This window comes from Canis aureus, chromosome 7, assembly GCF_053574225.1.
Source record: "Canis aureus isolate CA01 chromosome 7, VMU_Caureus_v.1.0, whole genome shotgun sequence".
In the NCBI taxonomy this organism is placed as follows: Eukaryota; Metazoa; Chordata; class Mammalia; order Carnivora; family Canidae; genus Canis; species Canis aureus.
The window spans coordinates 53263292-53275756 of NC_135617.1; the positions used below are offsets into that span (position 1 = coordinate 53263292).

General features: G+C 37.3%; 1 protein-coding gene across 2 annotated transcripts in view; it reads left to right on the plus strand.

Moving 5' to 3' along the window:
- Positions 1–12465, plus strand: part of PKHD1 (PKHD1 ciliary IPT domain containing fibrocystin/polyductin) — a 470542-nt gene that overhangs the window by 424981 nt on the left and 33096 nt on the right. For both annotated transcript variants that reach the window (XM_077903688.1, XM_077903687.1), the window contains 2 exons: positions 8676–8811; positions 9986–10073. In XM_077903688.1, the coding sequence (XP_077759814.1) occupies positions 8676–8811; positions 9986–10073 (224 nt within the window). The remainder of the gene's footprint in view (positions 1–8675; positions 8812–9985; positions 10074–12465) is intronic.

The window sequence follows — 12465 nt, forward strand, 5'->3', positions numbered from 1 at the left end:
ATTATCTTAGAATTAAAAAGTAAAAAAAAAAAAAAATTAAAAAGTACTCTTAGTTATGTGGATTGCTCAGAATCTATTAAATCTTGGCTATTTTTACCAACCAACAAACCTTCACCATGTCATCAATGTCATTATGCTATATATAATGAATGCATGGTAATATAAGAATCAAGAATATGAAAAAAAATGATGCCAGTGCATCTTAGCTTGTATTTAAATATCTTTTTCCTTTAGCCCGATTTCATTTAGATCCCATTGAGTTCTTATAGATATAATACATGTATGACTGACTGACTAGAGAGAAAAAGGGGCCAATCCATTGCTAAAATTTATTTAGATTTTATAGTATTGAGCTTTTCTAACAGGTCATCATTCCCAAATAACTGATTTTTGTGTGATGTATAAAAAAAGACTCAGTGAATATTTAGCCTTTAACTACAAGGAGAGAAAAGTCAGAGTAGAAGCAATGGATGTATAGCAGAGGAAGCCCAGCAAGGAGAATAGAACCAGTACCAGTTTAGGTACAGACACATATCTGTGGGCGATCTTTCTATTATGAAGAGATGAGACAGCTTCAGAGAAGAGATCACCTTTATGGCCTACTATCCATCATAGCCATCATGTTTTCACTTTTGACTCAGATATTTCTGATTTAATAAGAAGCTGCCAAACATGTATATTATAGCATCGATTTTCTGTTGGGATATGTTCTATTCCCTTATCTCTCTGTGTCCCTCTAGTATTTTAAGAGAGATTTCAAATGTAAGGCAAAAAGCAAATCTTCTGAAGATAAGGAAAAGCTGCTTCTTAAGTATATCTGAATAAATCTCTACAGAATAAGAAATGCCTTGTCCTAAGGGATTGAATGAAAATTAGCAAAATTTCCCATGGTCCAAAGAATTGCACAATATGCTAAACAACCCTGGAGCCCTATGCAGGCCTCAGGCCAGCCCTGTTTCTTTCAACTTTGATCAGTGTCAGTTGGGACTTCCATTGAACTCACTGGAGAGCCATTGACAAGCTAATGAACTGACCTTGACACAGCAGAATCAGCCCAGGAACGCAGGCCTTTCAGTAAAAAACACCATAGATGTTCTCGAGAGGTTCACTCTTGCTAATTTAATGGGTTTGCATGCATTTCAACAAATTGAGGCCATATTGGACATTTACTTTTCAAGCGGAATACTACCTGCTTTCCAAAGTAAAAAACGAAAAAAGCTACCAATTTATTTTTGAGGAGGAAAAATGGAATTCGTTCTATTTTTTAGTTAAATGATACACAGTGAATTGGCCTCTCCTGGTCTTATTCTCTCCTAGAGGCATCTGGATTTAAATTTTGTCCACTTGGCTAAGTCCGTTCCAGGAACTTGTTTTCTACCTTCCAAAACTTCATTGACCTCTTGTCAATACTTCTCTCTTCTCCTTCTTTGTCTTTATCTTTGTTAGTTTACAAAACCATTTATGCTAATGGTTCACACCATTTTATTTATATTTATGCTTTTCAGTAATTTCAGTGGAGTTGGGGGCACAGAGATAACCATAAATTCAATCTGCCCTTTTTAAACTAAGCATTCTCCACAGAAGTCTTATTTATATATTGTTTTTCATCCGGAATCCTGGCAGGACACATTTTATATTGCTTACCTTTCTTTCAGTAGGAACTTGATTTTTGCTCTCAAATGTTTCTCCTTTCTTTCCCTTTTCTCTCCCTTTCCCGTTTAATTAAAAAATATTTTTGGGATCCCTGGGTGGTGCAGCGGTTTGGCGCCTGCCTTTGGCCCAGGGCGCGATCCTGGAGACCCGGGATTCCGGGATCGAATCCCACGTCGGGCTCCCGGTGCATGGAGCCTGCTTCTCCCTCTGCCTGTGTCTCTGCCTCTCTCTCTCTCTCTCTCTCTCTCTCACTGTGTGCCTATCATAAAAATATATATATATATATATATATATTTTTAAACACCTTTAAGTAATATTCTTTGTCCACAGTAAAATTAAATATATCTGTATCTTTTTGGATGTTTAAATATTGAAATGCCAAGGCTGTTTATTGTTGGCAAAATTTCTAAAATGGCTTCCCAAAGATGTTCTGCCCTGATCCCAAATATCTATGAATATAGTGAGATAGAACTTCATTCAATACAGAACGTTATGTGGCACAGTTGACCCAAAGATAGAATATCCCAGATTATCAAGGTGGGCCCAAATAATAGCATGAGCCCTTTAAAGCAGAGAGCTTTCTCCTCCTCTGGCCACAGAGGAAGACAGAGGGATTCAAAGTGTGAGAAGAGCTTAAAACCATCACTGGATTTAAGATGGAAGGGACAACATGTTAAAAAAAAAAAAAAAAAAAGCAGGTGGAATAAATAGAGAATGGACCTTGGCTGACAGCCAGTGGGGAAATATGGACCTCCATTCTACAGCCACAAGGAAATAAATTCCACCAACAATCTGAATGAGTTTAGAAATTGTTTTTTCCTGAGAGGCTCCAGAAGTAAACCCAGCCAAGCCTGTTTGGATTCTTAATCCATAACCCAAAGATAATAAATTTGTATTATTTTAGCCACTAAGTTTATGGTAATTTGTCATGCAGCAATAAAGACCTAATATGCTATCTCAAATAAAGTTCTCTGTTTATGACATTGCCAGGATCCTTGGCTCCTGAAAATGGTTCTAATGAGGGTGAGCAAGACATTGTATGAGTGGCTTTCTGTAAGTTCTTGAGCCCATCACCTTAGCATCTTTTTAAGTTCCCTTACTCTGTAAATAGCAGCTTCTCAAATGAACTTGGAATAGAGAAGAGAACTAGCTCAGACCATTGGTGAGACTAACTAGTCTATTGATGTGCAGTCTCATTTAGCATCTTCTCTTGTATAACCTCTCCATATCCCCAGGCACCTGCTTTCTAGGAAACAGCTATTGAGTATATAAGAACAGAATTTTCTGTCAACATGGGAGGACATTCTTCTCAAGGCTGGCAGAAGGTTCATCCTGGAAGAGATTTCTGTACTGCCAGCTTGTCTCTTTCCTCCTTCATGGCAAAAAACAGTGATCTGTCATTGAAGAATGTTTCTGTGCTCTTTCTTCTTTTTGCTACCATACAAATTCACTGCTTTGTTGAGCTAGGTGGATGGCGAAATTGTCTTAATGGTATTTCATATATCTGGCTTTTTAAGGAAAATGAAATGCTTTGCATAGGCAAACTTTCCATTTAATTAAAAATTGTTCCTTTTATCACTACATTTTTAAAAGCATTCATCACTTAAACTAAAAACAAAACAAAAAAATCCCCCACATATTATCGACCCTTATTAAGTGGGAAATAATGTAGATCATTCACATTTTTATTGATGACTCATGGTTATCATTAAAATTATCATTTATTTCACAGTCTTGTTTCTGCAGTGATACCCTTAGGGACCATTGTTCTTACACTAATTGGCCCCAGACCACTAAATCCTTGACTCTACTTCTGCAGGTTATATTTTTCTGCTATTTTCCTTATTATAAATAGGATGTAACTGTAATCCATTGCTACCACTCACATATCTGTATCCAGCAGTTTCTCAATCACATTTGCATGTAGCTCTAACTCTAAAATTGAACCATGCTACCTTAAAATCAAGTAACTAAGATCTCTGTGTACAGATGGTGAAGTTGTAGGTAGATATAATAAGGACTCATAAAAGCTTAGATTTCAATATCTTTTAGTTCCCAAACATTAATTGAATAGCTATTATATCCAGAAAATTATATGGCTCATATGAAAATCTAGAGATTTAAAAATTAATGGAAAGGCAAAACAAACATTTGTACAACTATTTAACAAGAATATGTCATATTGAATCTAATTCTATGTATAATTATAAAGAAATTAATTCAGTATGAACCTGCTTCACCGTTAGTCTAGTTTTTTATAAAATTAACTTTAGTTATATTAACTGTAGTGTATTTTTCTCTTTGTAATAATTATTAGGTGGTCAATGCTTCAATTTATTATTATATTCCCAAGAGTGCCTAAGCATAGAGTCATGCAAATAAATAACCATTAAATATTTGTTGCAGTGAAATGTAACCTGTTTGGCTTCTTCGTTATTCTGATATTCCTGTGTAACCAATATCCTGTATTAAATATCTCCCAGCAAATAAATCTTGGCTCTTGTTTTCCTGGCTGCACTATGACTGCTACAGCACCCTAATGCAAACAGAACATTTTGAATAGTTTGTGTGTGATCTTAAAGAATGTATTCAGAGTTTCCAATATCCCAGATAAGATAGTCATGATAGATTTATTACAAAATATTATTTTAAATGAGTTTCTCTACCTAAAATGCTTAGATTTTAACCCTTGGGTTGACCTTGTTGGAAGATGTGCCATGTTTATTCTCTGCCTTTATATACTCCTGGCACACTGCAACCTACACCTAGGGTTACTGGAGTCTCAATTTGAAATGAGTAATTTCAAAGAACCACAGAGCTTAATAATAAATACTAGAGCATAGCACAAAGCATACCAAATGAGAAATATGCCAGAACTTGAGATTGGCCAGGCCAAGATAGGTAATGGCTTTCCAGAGGCATATGAAGACCTAAGAGCAGAGAAATGCATGATGGGCACTGATCTGTCATAATGTTACTACAGTAACATGTATTAGGTGCTTACCATGTACCAGGTTTGGAACCACTCTGTTGTGCCAGAAGGAAACCATCAGATCTTAAGCCATTTCTTCCCTCTTCTCTCCCTAGGAGTTGACAGCAGCTAAAAGCATCTGGCTAAGTTTAATAGGGAGGACAAGGACTGGGAAATATAAGTAAAATGGTATGTGTGTACTCCGGAAAGTCATTCTTGCCTTGCAGACTGTATAGGGAGTGGGTGGAGGGACTCTGTTCCTGAGTGACAGAGGTCATGGTGTTTTATTTATGTTTGCACATCTCACAGTGCATAGAACAATGTTTGGACATAGTTGGAAGGGTTAACGTGTTTGTGAAACTGAGTTGACTAGAGGGCTTACTTTCTTCTTCCAGGTATGGAATCTTGCAAACTTCTTTGGAATTCCAGTCACCTCATGCATGGCACATATAGATTCTGCTCTATCTAGCCTACTTAAAACAGGAAGAATTGAAAATATAGGACAACTGAAACATTTAATAGAAACATGGGGCACTTTTACAGAAATCTGACTTAACTTTGAGGAGGTGAAGGCTGAAGAAAGAACAATTAAGTATCTCTAACAGTCCTACCTTCAGCCCACCCCCATAGGTCTTGCCCAGAACCAGCTTTCAACAGAACTTATTTGTTTATTTTCCAAGTTTGCCATGCAAATAGAAATAATCCTTTCCTCTTGAAAAAGTAAGCATTTCAGATCTGGCAGATTGAAAATCAAGAGCTGGAGTGAATAGTGGTGATCTCAGAATTGGGAAATGCCTGTATTCTCTTGATCTTTTTTTTTTTTTTTTTTTTTTTAGCTTGTACTTAAGCATCATCAAAGGGGGGGAAATTCTTTCACATACTTGACTGGGTATTGGAAGCTGTTAAATAGTGGTTAAAACTGGGAGGATTGGAGGGCACTTTCCTCCCCTATTTTTTAAAGTTTGGCTGTAGGTCCTTCTGCCTGCAGGCTACAGTCACATTAGCAGTTGGAAATTGGATAACGACAGCACAATGACAAATCCAGGTTGCTTGCAATAAGTTGCTAATCCCTTTGCTTTAATATCGGAGCAGCGTCTAATGATGTTTGGACATCACTCCAGTTTACTGACGACCCCACTGGGGCCAGCAATAGAACCTTACAACTGTCTAACAAGGCGTCAGGTGACTCCCGTCGTCACAGCAACGGACACTGGAATCTAATCTTCCTTCCATCCCTTCTAGCACCCAATAACGCCTAGATTATATAAGTGGCCCATCATTGCTTGGTAACTTGAATCAATTAACGTTAATTCGCACAATGCTATGATGTATTGTGATCACTTTCATTTCAGGGAAGGGGGAGAAATTGCTATAAGTCACCTAAAATGAGGTTGTCTGTGGTGCTGAGGTATTAATTGGGTGTCCATATTAAATGCAAAAGGAGCCCCATCGTGAAAGGAACGTGGATGAGTGACTCTCTTGGCTGCTATTGACCTATCAGAAGAAGACAGTGCCCTTTTCTTTTGCTTTTATCTATTACAGTTTTCCCTATTGCGTGTCAAGTTGATGTATTATAAAAAATTCATTTGGTGACCTTTCACCCCCTTAGCAGATTAAACAATTTCACTTCGATGGCATCATTAACAGGACCCTGCATTTAATGATGATTTCTCTAAAAGGCCACGGAGATTCGATTTTAAGCTAACAGATTTATTGCACTATTATAACATATCGTAAAAAACTGTACCACCTACGGTCAGGTTTTAGGATAGAAACTGCTTAAGAGTTTATGCGGAGCTTAAAGTGGTATTACCTTGGGATATGCTGTAGCAGCAAGTCTCTGACCTCCAGTGAGATGCTGTTTACATTTAATAAGAGATGTTTGCTCACAATAAACTTTAAAATGTGTCAGGGACGAGCCTTTCAGCAGGTTTTCAGGCAGTTGACTCCCATCTCTTCATCTCTAGACGGCAATGTACTTACGTCAGGATCTGCGCTGGAGTCTTCTGGCTTCCTTAACCCCATTGCTAGCCTGCACCCTATCCCACATCAGAAAGCATTTAAGAAAGGATTTAGGGGAGAGATAGGATCTGGTAACAATGTTAGAATTTTACAATAATCTGGGCCCCATGGAAGGATAGGATTAATAGCATGGATTTTAAAAATCTGATTTAAATAGTTCCCCTTAAAAAAAGAAAACTTACTCATTCAGGCTAAGCAAACTAATAAATGATGATTAAACTAATGTATGTTGAATTCCCAGTGAGTGGTTCTAGCACAGAGGTCAGAGCTTTAGCCAGTAGATGACCAAAGGGGATTCCTAGGACCACATACGACCACCCTGGCCTTGTTCACCCAGGATTCTCAGGGGAGGGAGAAAATGCTTCCTACAGAAACTTCGTAGTTTGTGATCCACTCAATTTGCTCTTTCGCTCTTCCACTCTTTCCTCTTTTTAGGATGAATTGTCATCTTTGCCTGACATACACCTTCCATGTTAAATAAATATTTTATCCTTTTCTCCTTAGGTGAAAGAGGAAGAAAAAAATGGTTGGGGAATAAAGAAGCATTTAATTGGGGAAGAGTAGCTGTCTCCTCCTCCTCCTCCTCCTCCTTCTTCCTCTTCTTTCTTTTTTAATCAAAGCCTTGTTAGAACTGACCTAGGCTGTTTTGAGAATAAGTCAACAAAGGATGCCCTCTACTAGGGTAATATGTGTGATATGATTTCTATATATCACCATGTAATTGCTAAAAATCTATTGCATGGCTGTGATGCATATACACAATAGGCTTAATAGGACAATGGATATATAATCTATAATATTCTTTTAATAGAGCTGTATTGGTCATCAAAACACCAAAGCTCGGTCACCTGATGGCTCAGTCACTTAAGTGTCTGCTTTTGGCTAGAGTCATGATCCCAAGGTCCTGGGATTGAGTCTCACATTTGGCTCTCTGCTGGCAGGGAGCCTGCTTCTCCCTCTCTGTCTGTCTGCCACTCTGCCTGCTTGTGTGCTTGCGTGCTCTCTCTCTCCTTCTGTCAAATAAATAAATAAAATATTAAAAGAAAAGAAAAGAAAAAACACCAAAGCTTTGGGAAAAAAGATATTTTGAGGTATCATGAATTGCATAACCATTTTATGTTTATTGTATTTTATTACTGAGTCACATTAGCAATTAACATGCTTGTAAGGGGTGAAAAATAATATAGCTCCTTGATTAACGGCTCTAGACCTTGATCATTTGTGAGACCTTTGACAAGTTACTTAAACCCTTTTGAGTCTCAGTTTCTTCCAGTTTAACTGGAAGTACCTACATCACAGTGTCATTTTAATGATGCACTGGGTTTATATGTGGAAAGCTTAGAATAGTTCCTGGTACACAGTAAGCGCTCAGCATATATTAATTTTAAGGTATTATTCTCCCTAAGGGCTTCATTCAATTAAAATAAATTAATCAATTAATTCCACAGTTATTGAGCCTATTTAGTGCAAGCACACTGTGGAGAATGTAAATATGAAAGGGTTGTTGTGAGGAGTCCTTAAGCTATTTTGTGCAGAACAGTGCTATTGTCAGAGCTTGCTGTCAGGCATCTTTTCCAATTCTTTCAGTGACATCATTTTGGTACCTCGAATCAGCCATGGTAGAAGTCTTTATACCACAAAAATTGGAAAATACCACAAATCAGAGTTTTGGGGGGAGAGCTGGTTTACGAGCAGATTAGTGAACATATCTACACCTTCTAAACATTTTAGTCTGGTAAGGCATTCTTGGGGCCGATATTAAGGAACGGTGATAAAAATCCAAGTTTGTAATTTGTGCTTCTTTCCACTCCCACACACCAGTCCATCCTTTATCAATGCTAAACAAACACAGAAAAATAAATATTTAATTATTGTTTGATTATAAGGTCATATTTTCCATATAATACATTATGAAGTTTCTAGAAACAACAGCCAATGTAAATATTTTCACTGGTAATAATGCACTTGAGAAATTGTTATGATATCTGTAACCTTATGGATGTGTTCTATTTTTGTCAACATGTGCCAGAAATGCAAGCAGTTTTAAAACTGGGAACTTCATATATATCCGGCCCTATGCTCTCTCGGTCCTCGTCCAGCCTTCAGACGGAGAAGTGGGAAAGGAGCTTACAGTACAGCCACGGCTTGTTTTTCTGGATAAGCAGGTAACTGGTTCCTGGGTACGCATCTCTCTTAGAGCTGGGAGCATGTCTTATGGGGCACATGTCACACATTTACCGAGTGGCTGTCTGTCTGCTGCCCTGAGAACCTCTGTGTACTTTGTCGTCTGCCTTCTACCTCACAGCTGAGGTCTGGCTTCCTCTCGCTTCCTGTGAGTGCCCAAGATCTGATGAAAAGTAAAAATAAAATCCTGATACTTTCCCTCCCCAAGCAAATTCTTGAAGCGGGTCTTTCATATCTCCTGGAAATCTAGCCTTCCCAAAGAAATCATTCCATATGCTAATGAAGGAATGTCTGTTATCACATCTGCATTACAGTTTTATGTTATTTTAAATGATGCCTCTTATATGTGGTTAAGTAAATCATCAACAGAGGCGTCTGTGTGATTTCCAATTTTAGTGTCTGTGTCCTCTGATTCTATCTTATTTCTTCCATATTTACTAAAGTCATGTGGGGAAGGAAGGGAAATAAAGTAGTGAAATAAGCTTTCTACTCTTAATTGTACATATATACCCCTGACATGATTGCATGGGGAAGAAGGTGGTGAGATTGAGGTCAACACTTGGAAATTTGTCCTTTTGGAAGTATAATCTGGCACTCAGACAGCTGAGCCCTGCTTCCTTTGCTCAATCATACCTTCCTTATTAATCTTCAATGGAAATACCACTGTCCTCTCCTGTAAGGTTGATTTTCTCTTCACCTCTTCACTGACCTGCCCCAAATACTCCTACAATAATCTCCATTATCTTCTCTTTTATTTTTTTTTTCAAAAATTTTATTTGAGAAAGAGAGAGAGTGTGTGCATGCACACTAACAGGAGTGGGTAGGGGAGGGGGGTGAGGAGCAGAGAGAGAAGCAGACTCCCTGGGAGCAGGGAGCCGCATATCAGGCTCAATCCCAAGATCCCAGGATTGTGACCCAAGGCAAAGACAGATGCCTAACCAACTGAGCCGCCCAGGTACCCCCCATACTCTTTTTTTGATAAGCTAATTTTGATATATTCTTAACATAAGAAAATATTCATCATTTTCCTTCCTCTACCTATCTCTACTGAATATGTTTCATAAAAAATTCTCTCAGGGTCCTTTACTGTTTGAGATAACTTCATAAAATTCTCCTCTCAATTCAACTCCCCCCACCCTTTTTTCTTATTTCCAGAATCAGAGAATAGAGTCCTTGGGTCCCCCATCAGAACCTTGGGCCATTTCTGTTTCCTTGGAAGGGACATCAGATCCAGTGCTGAAAGGTAGGTACCTGTGACATTCAGACACCTGTTAGTACTACATCTGAAAGAAAATGTTTGCAGCGATTTGAATCTTTAGCAAGGTCAGTAATACTCAATATCATGGGTAGTTTGGAAGAAATCTCCTTTATCCCCAGTCTACAATGCCATATCTGTAAAAAGGAAGATTAGACCGGCAGTGAATACTTAAAAGCCACCTCCTTTTCTCCCTTTGCATGATAAGGACCATTTTGTCATAATCGTATCCTTAATATGATATAAGAAAAAAAGCATGTCCCCAAGACAAGTGATTCTGGTACAGTGTCATGGACTGTCCCAGAGAGCAAGTCACAGATATGATATTATTCCTTTTATTTTTCTCTTAAGATATATTTATTTATTTAAAAGAGAGAGAGAGTACATGACATGGGGGGAGGGGCTGAGGGAGAAGGAGAGAGAGAATCCAAGCAGACTCCCTGTTGAGTGTAGAGCCCACTCAGGGCTTGATCTCATGACCCTGAGATCATGACCTGAGCCAAAAATCAAGAGTCGAATTATTAATCAACTGTGCCATCCAGGCACCCCTATGATGTGGTTTCTATAGGAAAATAGAAATACTCTGTGTTATGAAGGATAAATGCTATGACAAATGCAAAGCACCTGGCCCAGAGTAGGCTCTCAGAGTTTACGTCTCCCTCTCCATCTTTCTTTCTCCTCTATTGCCTTCCTAGTAAGTCCTAGGACCACTGCTAGCTTCATTTATTTTCCCTGCAGCTTGTTCATATAAAAAATAAAAAAAAAAATTCTATTCTTTGCTTCTATGAGTTTGACTATTTTAGATATGACATATAAGTGGAATCATGCAGTATTTGTCCTTCTGTGACTGGCTTATTTCACCTAGATTCACCTATGTTGTCACATATTTCTGAATTTTCTTTGTTTAAGACTAATGGATAGTATGCTATTGTATGCATATATGGCATTTTTTAAATCCATTCATCTGTTGATGAACACTTAGATTGTTTCCATATCTTGGCTAGTATGAATAGCACTGCGATGAATATGGGAGATTTGGATACCTCTTTAAGATCTTGATTTCAATCCTTTTGGATAAATATCTAGAAGTGGGCTTGTTGGATCATATGGTAATTCTATTTCTATTTTTGTGAGGAACCTCCATGCTGTTTTCCATAATGGTTGCACTATTTTGCATTCCCATCAACAGTGTATAAGAGTTCTAGTGTCTCTACATCTTTACCAGCTTGCTTTCTTTCTTTTTCTTTCTTTCTTTCTTTCTTTCTTTCTTTCTTTCTTTCTTTCTTTCTTTCTTTTTCTTTTTTTTCCTTCTTTCTCTTTTTCTTTCAATAGCCATCCTAATAGATGTGAGATTGTATTTCATTGGAGTTTTAGTTTGCATTTCCCTGATGATTAGTGGTGTTAAGCATCTTGTCTAACTTTGCTTCACATGTCCATACTACCCAAAGCAATCTACAGATTCAGTGCAATCTCTATCAAAATCTCAATAGTGTTTCTTTACAGAAATAGAGAAAACAATTCTAAAATTTATATGGAACCATGAAAGATCTTGAATACCCAAAGAAATCTTGAAAAAGAAAAACAAAACTGAAAGCATCACACTTTGTAGTTTTAAAGTGTATTACAAAACTATAAAAATTAAAACAGTATGGTACTGGCCTAAAGATAAATGTATAGACCAATTGAGCAGAATAGAGAGCCTAGAAATAAATCCTCACATATACGGCCAACTGATATTCGACAATGGAGCCAAGAATACACAATGGGGAAAGGATAGACATTTCAACAGATAGTGTTGGGGAACTGGATATCCACATGGAAAAGAGTGAAATTGGAGCATTATTTTACATCATTTGGAGTATGTAACTCAAAATGGATTAAAATCTAAAACATAAGACCTAAACTAAAAAAAAAAAAAAAAAAAAAGACTTGAAACTAAAAAACCCCTAGAAAAAATAAATGAAATCTTGACATTGGTTTTAGGAATAATTTCATAGATCTGACATCAAGTGCACAGGCAACAGTTAGAACCAAAATTAGAGAGTGCATTAATAACTTTTAAAAAATGAGCTTATCAGCTTTCTTATGTACTTCATGAGTTGGTCAAGACATTTCTATTGGTTTAGGGTTGTCTGTAATTTTTTTTTCCTCAAACTTGTAAATGAATCATCTACCAGTTCAAAATATCTATAAAATTGCTGGTTTCCAAGAATAAGCCACGACTTTACTGTTATTTCTTGCTCTATCCTGGCTATGAGCCTAAACTCTTTCAGATGGATTCTGTAAACTATATGAAACACTAAAATATATAGGAATAAATCCATTGTAGAAATAAATGCTAAATCTTACCTCTCCTGCTAGTTGAATTTATTTTTTGGCC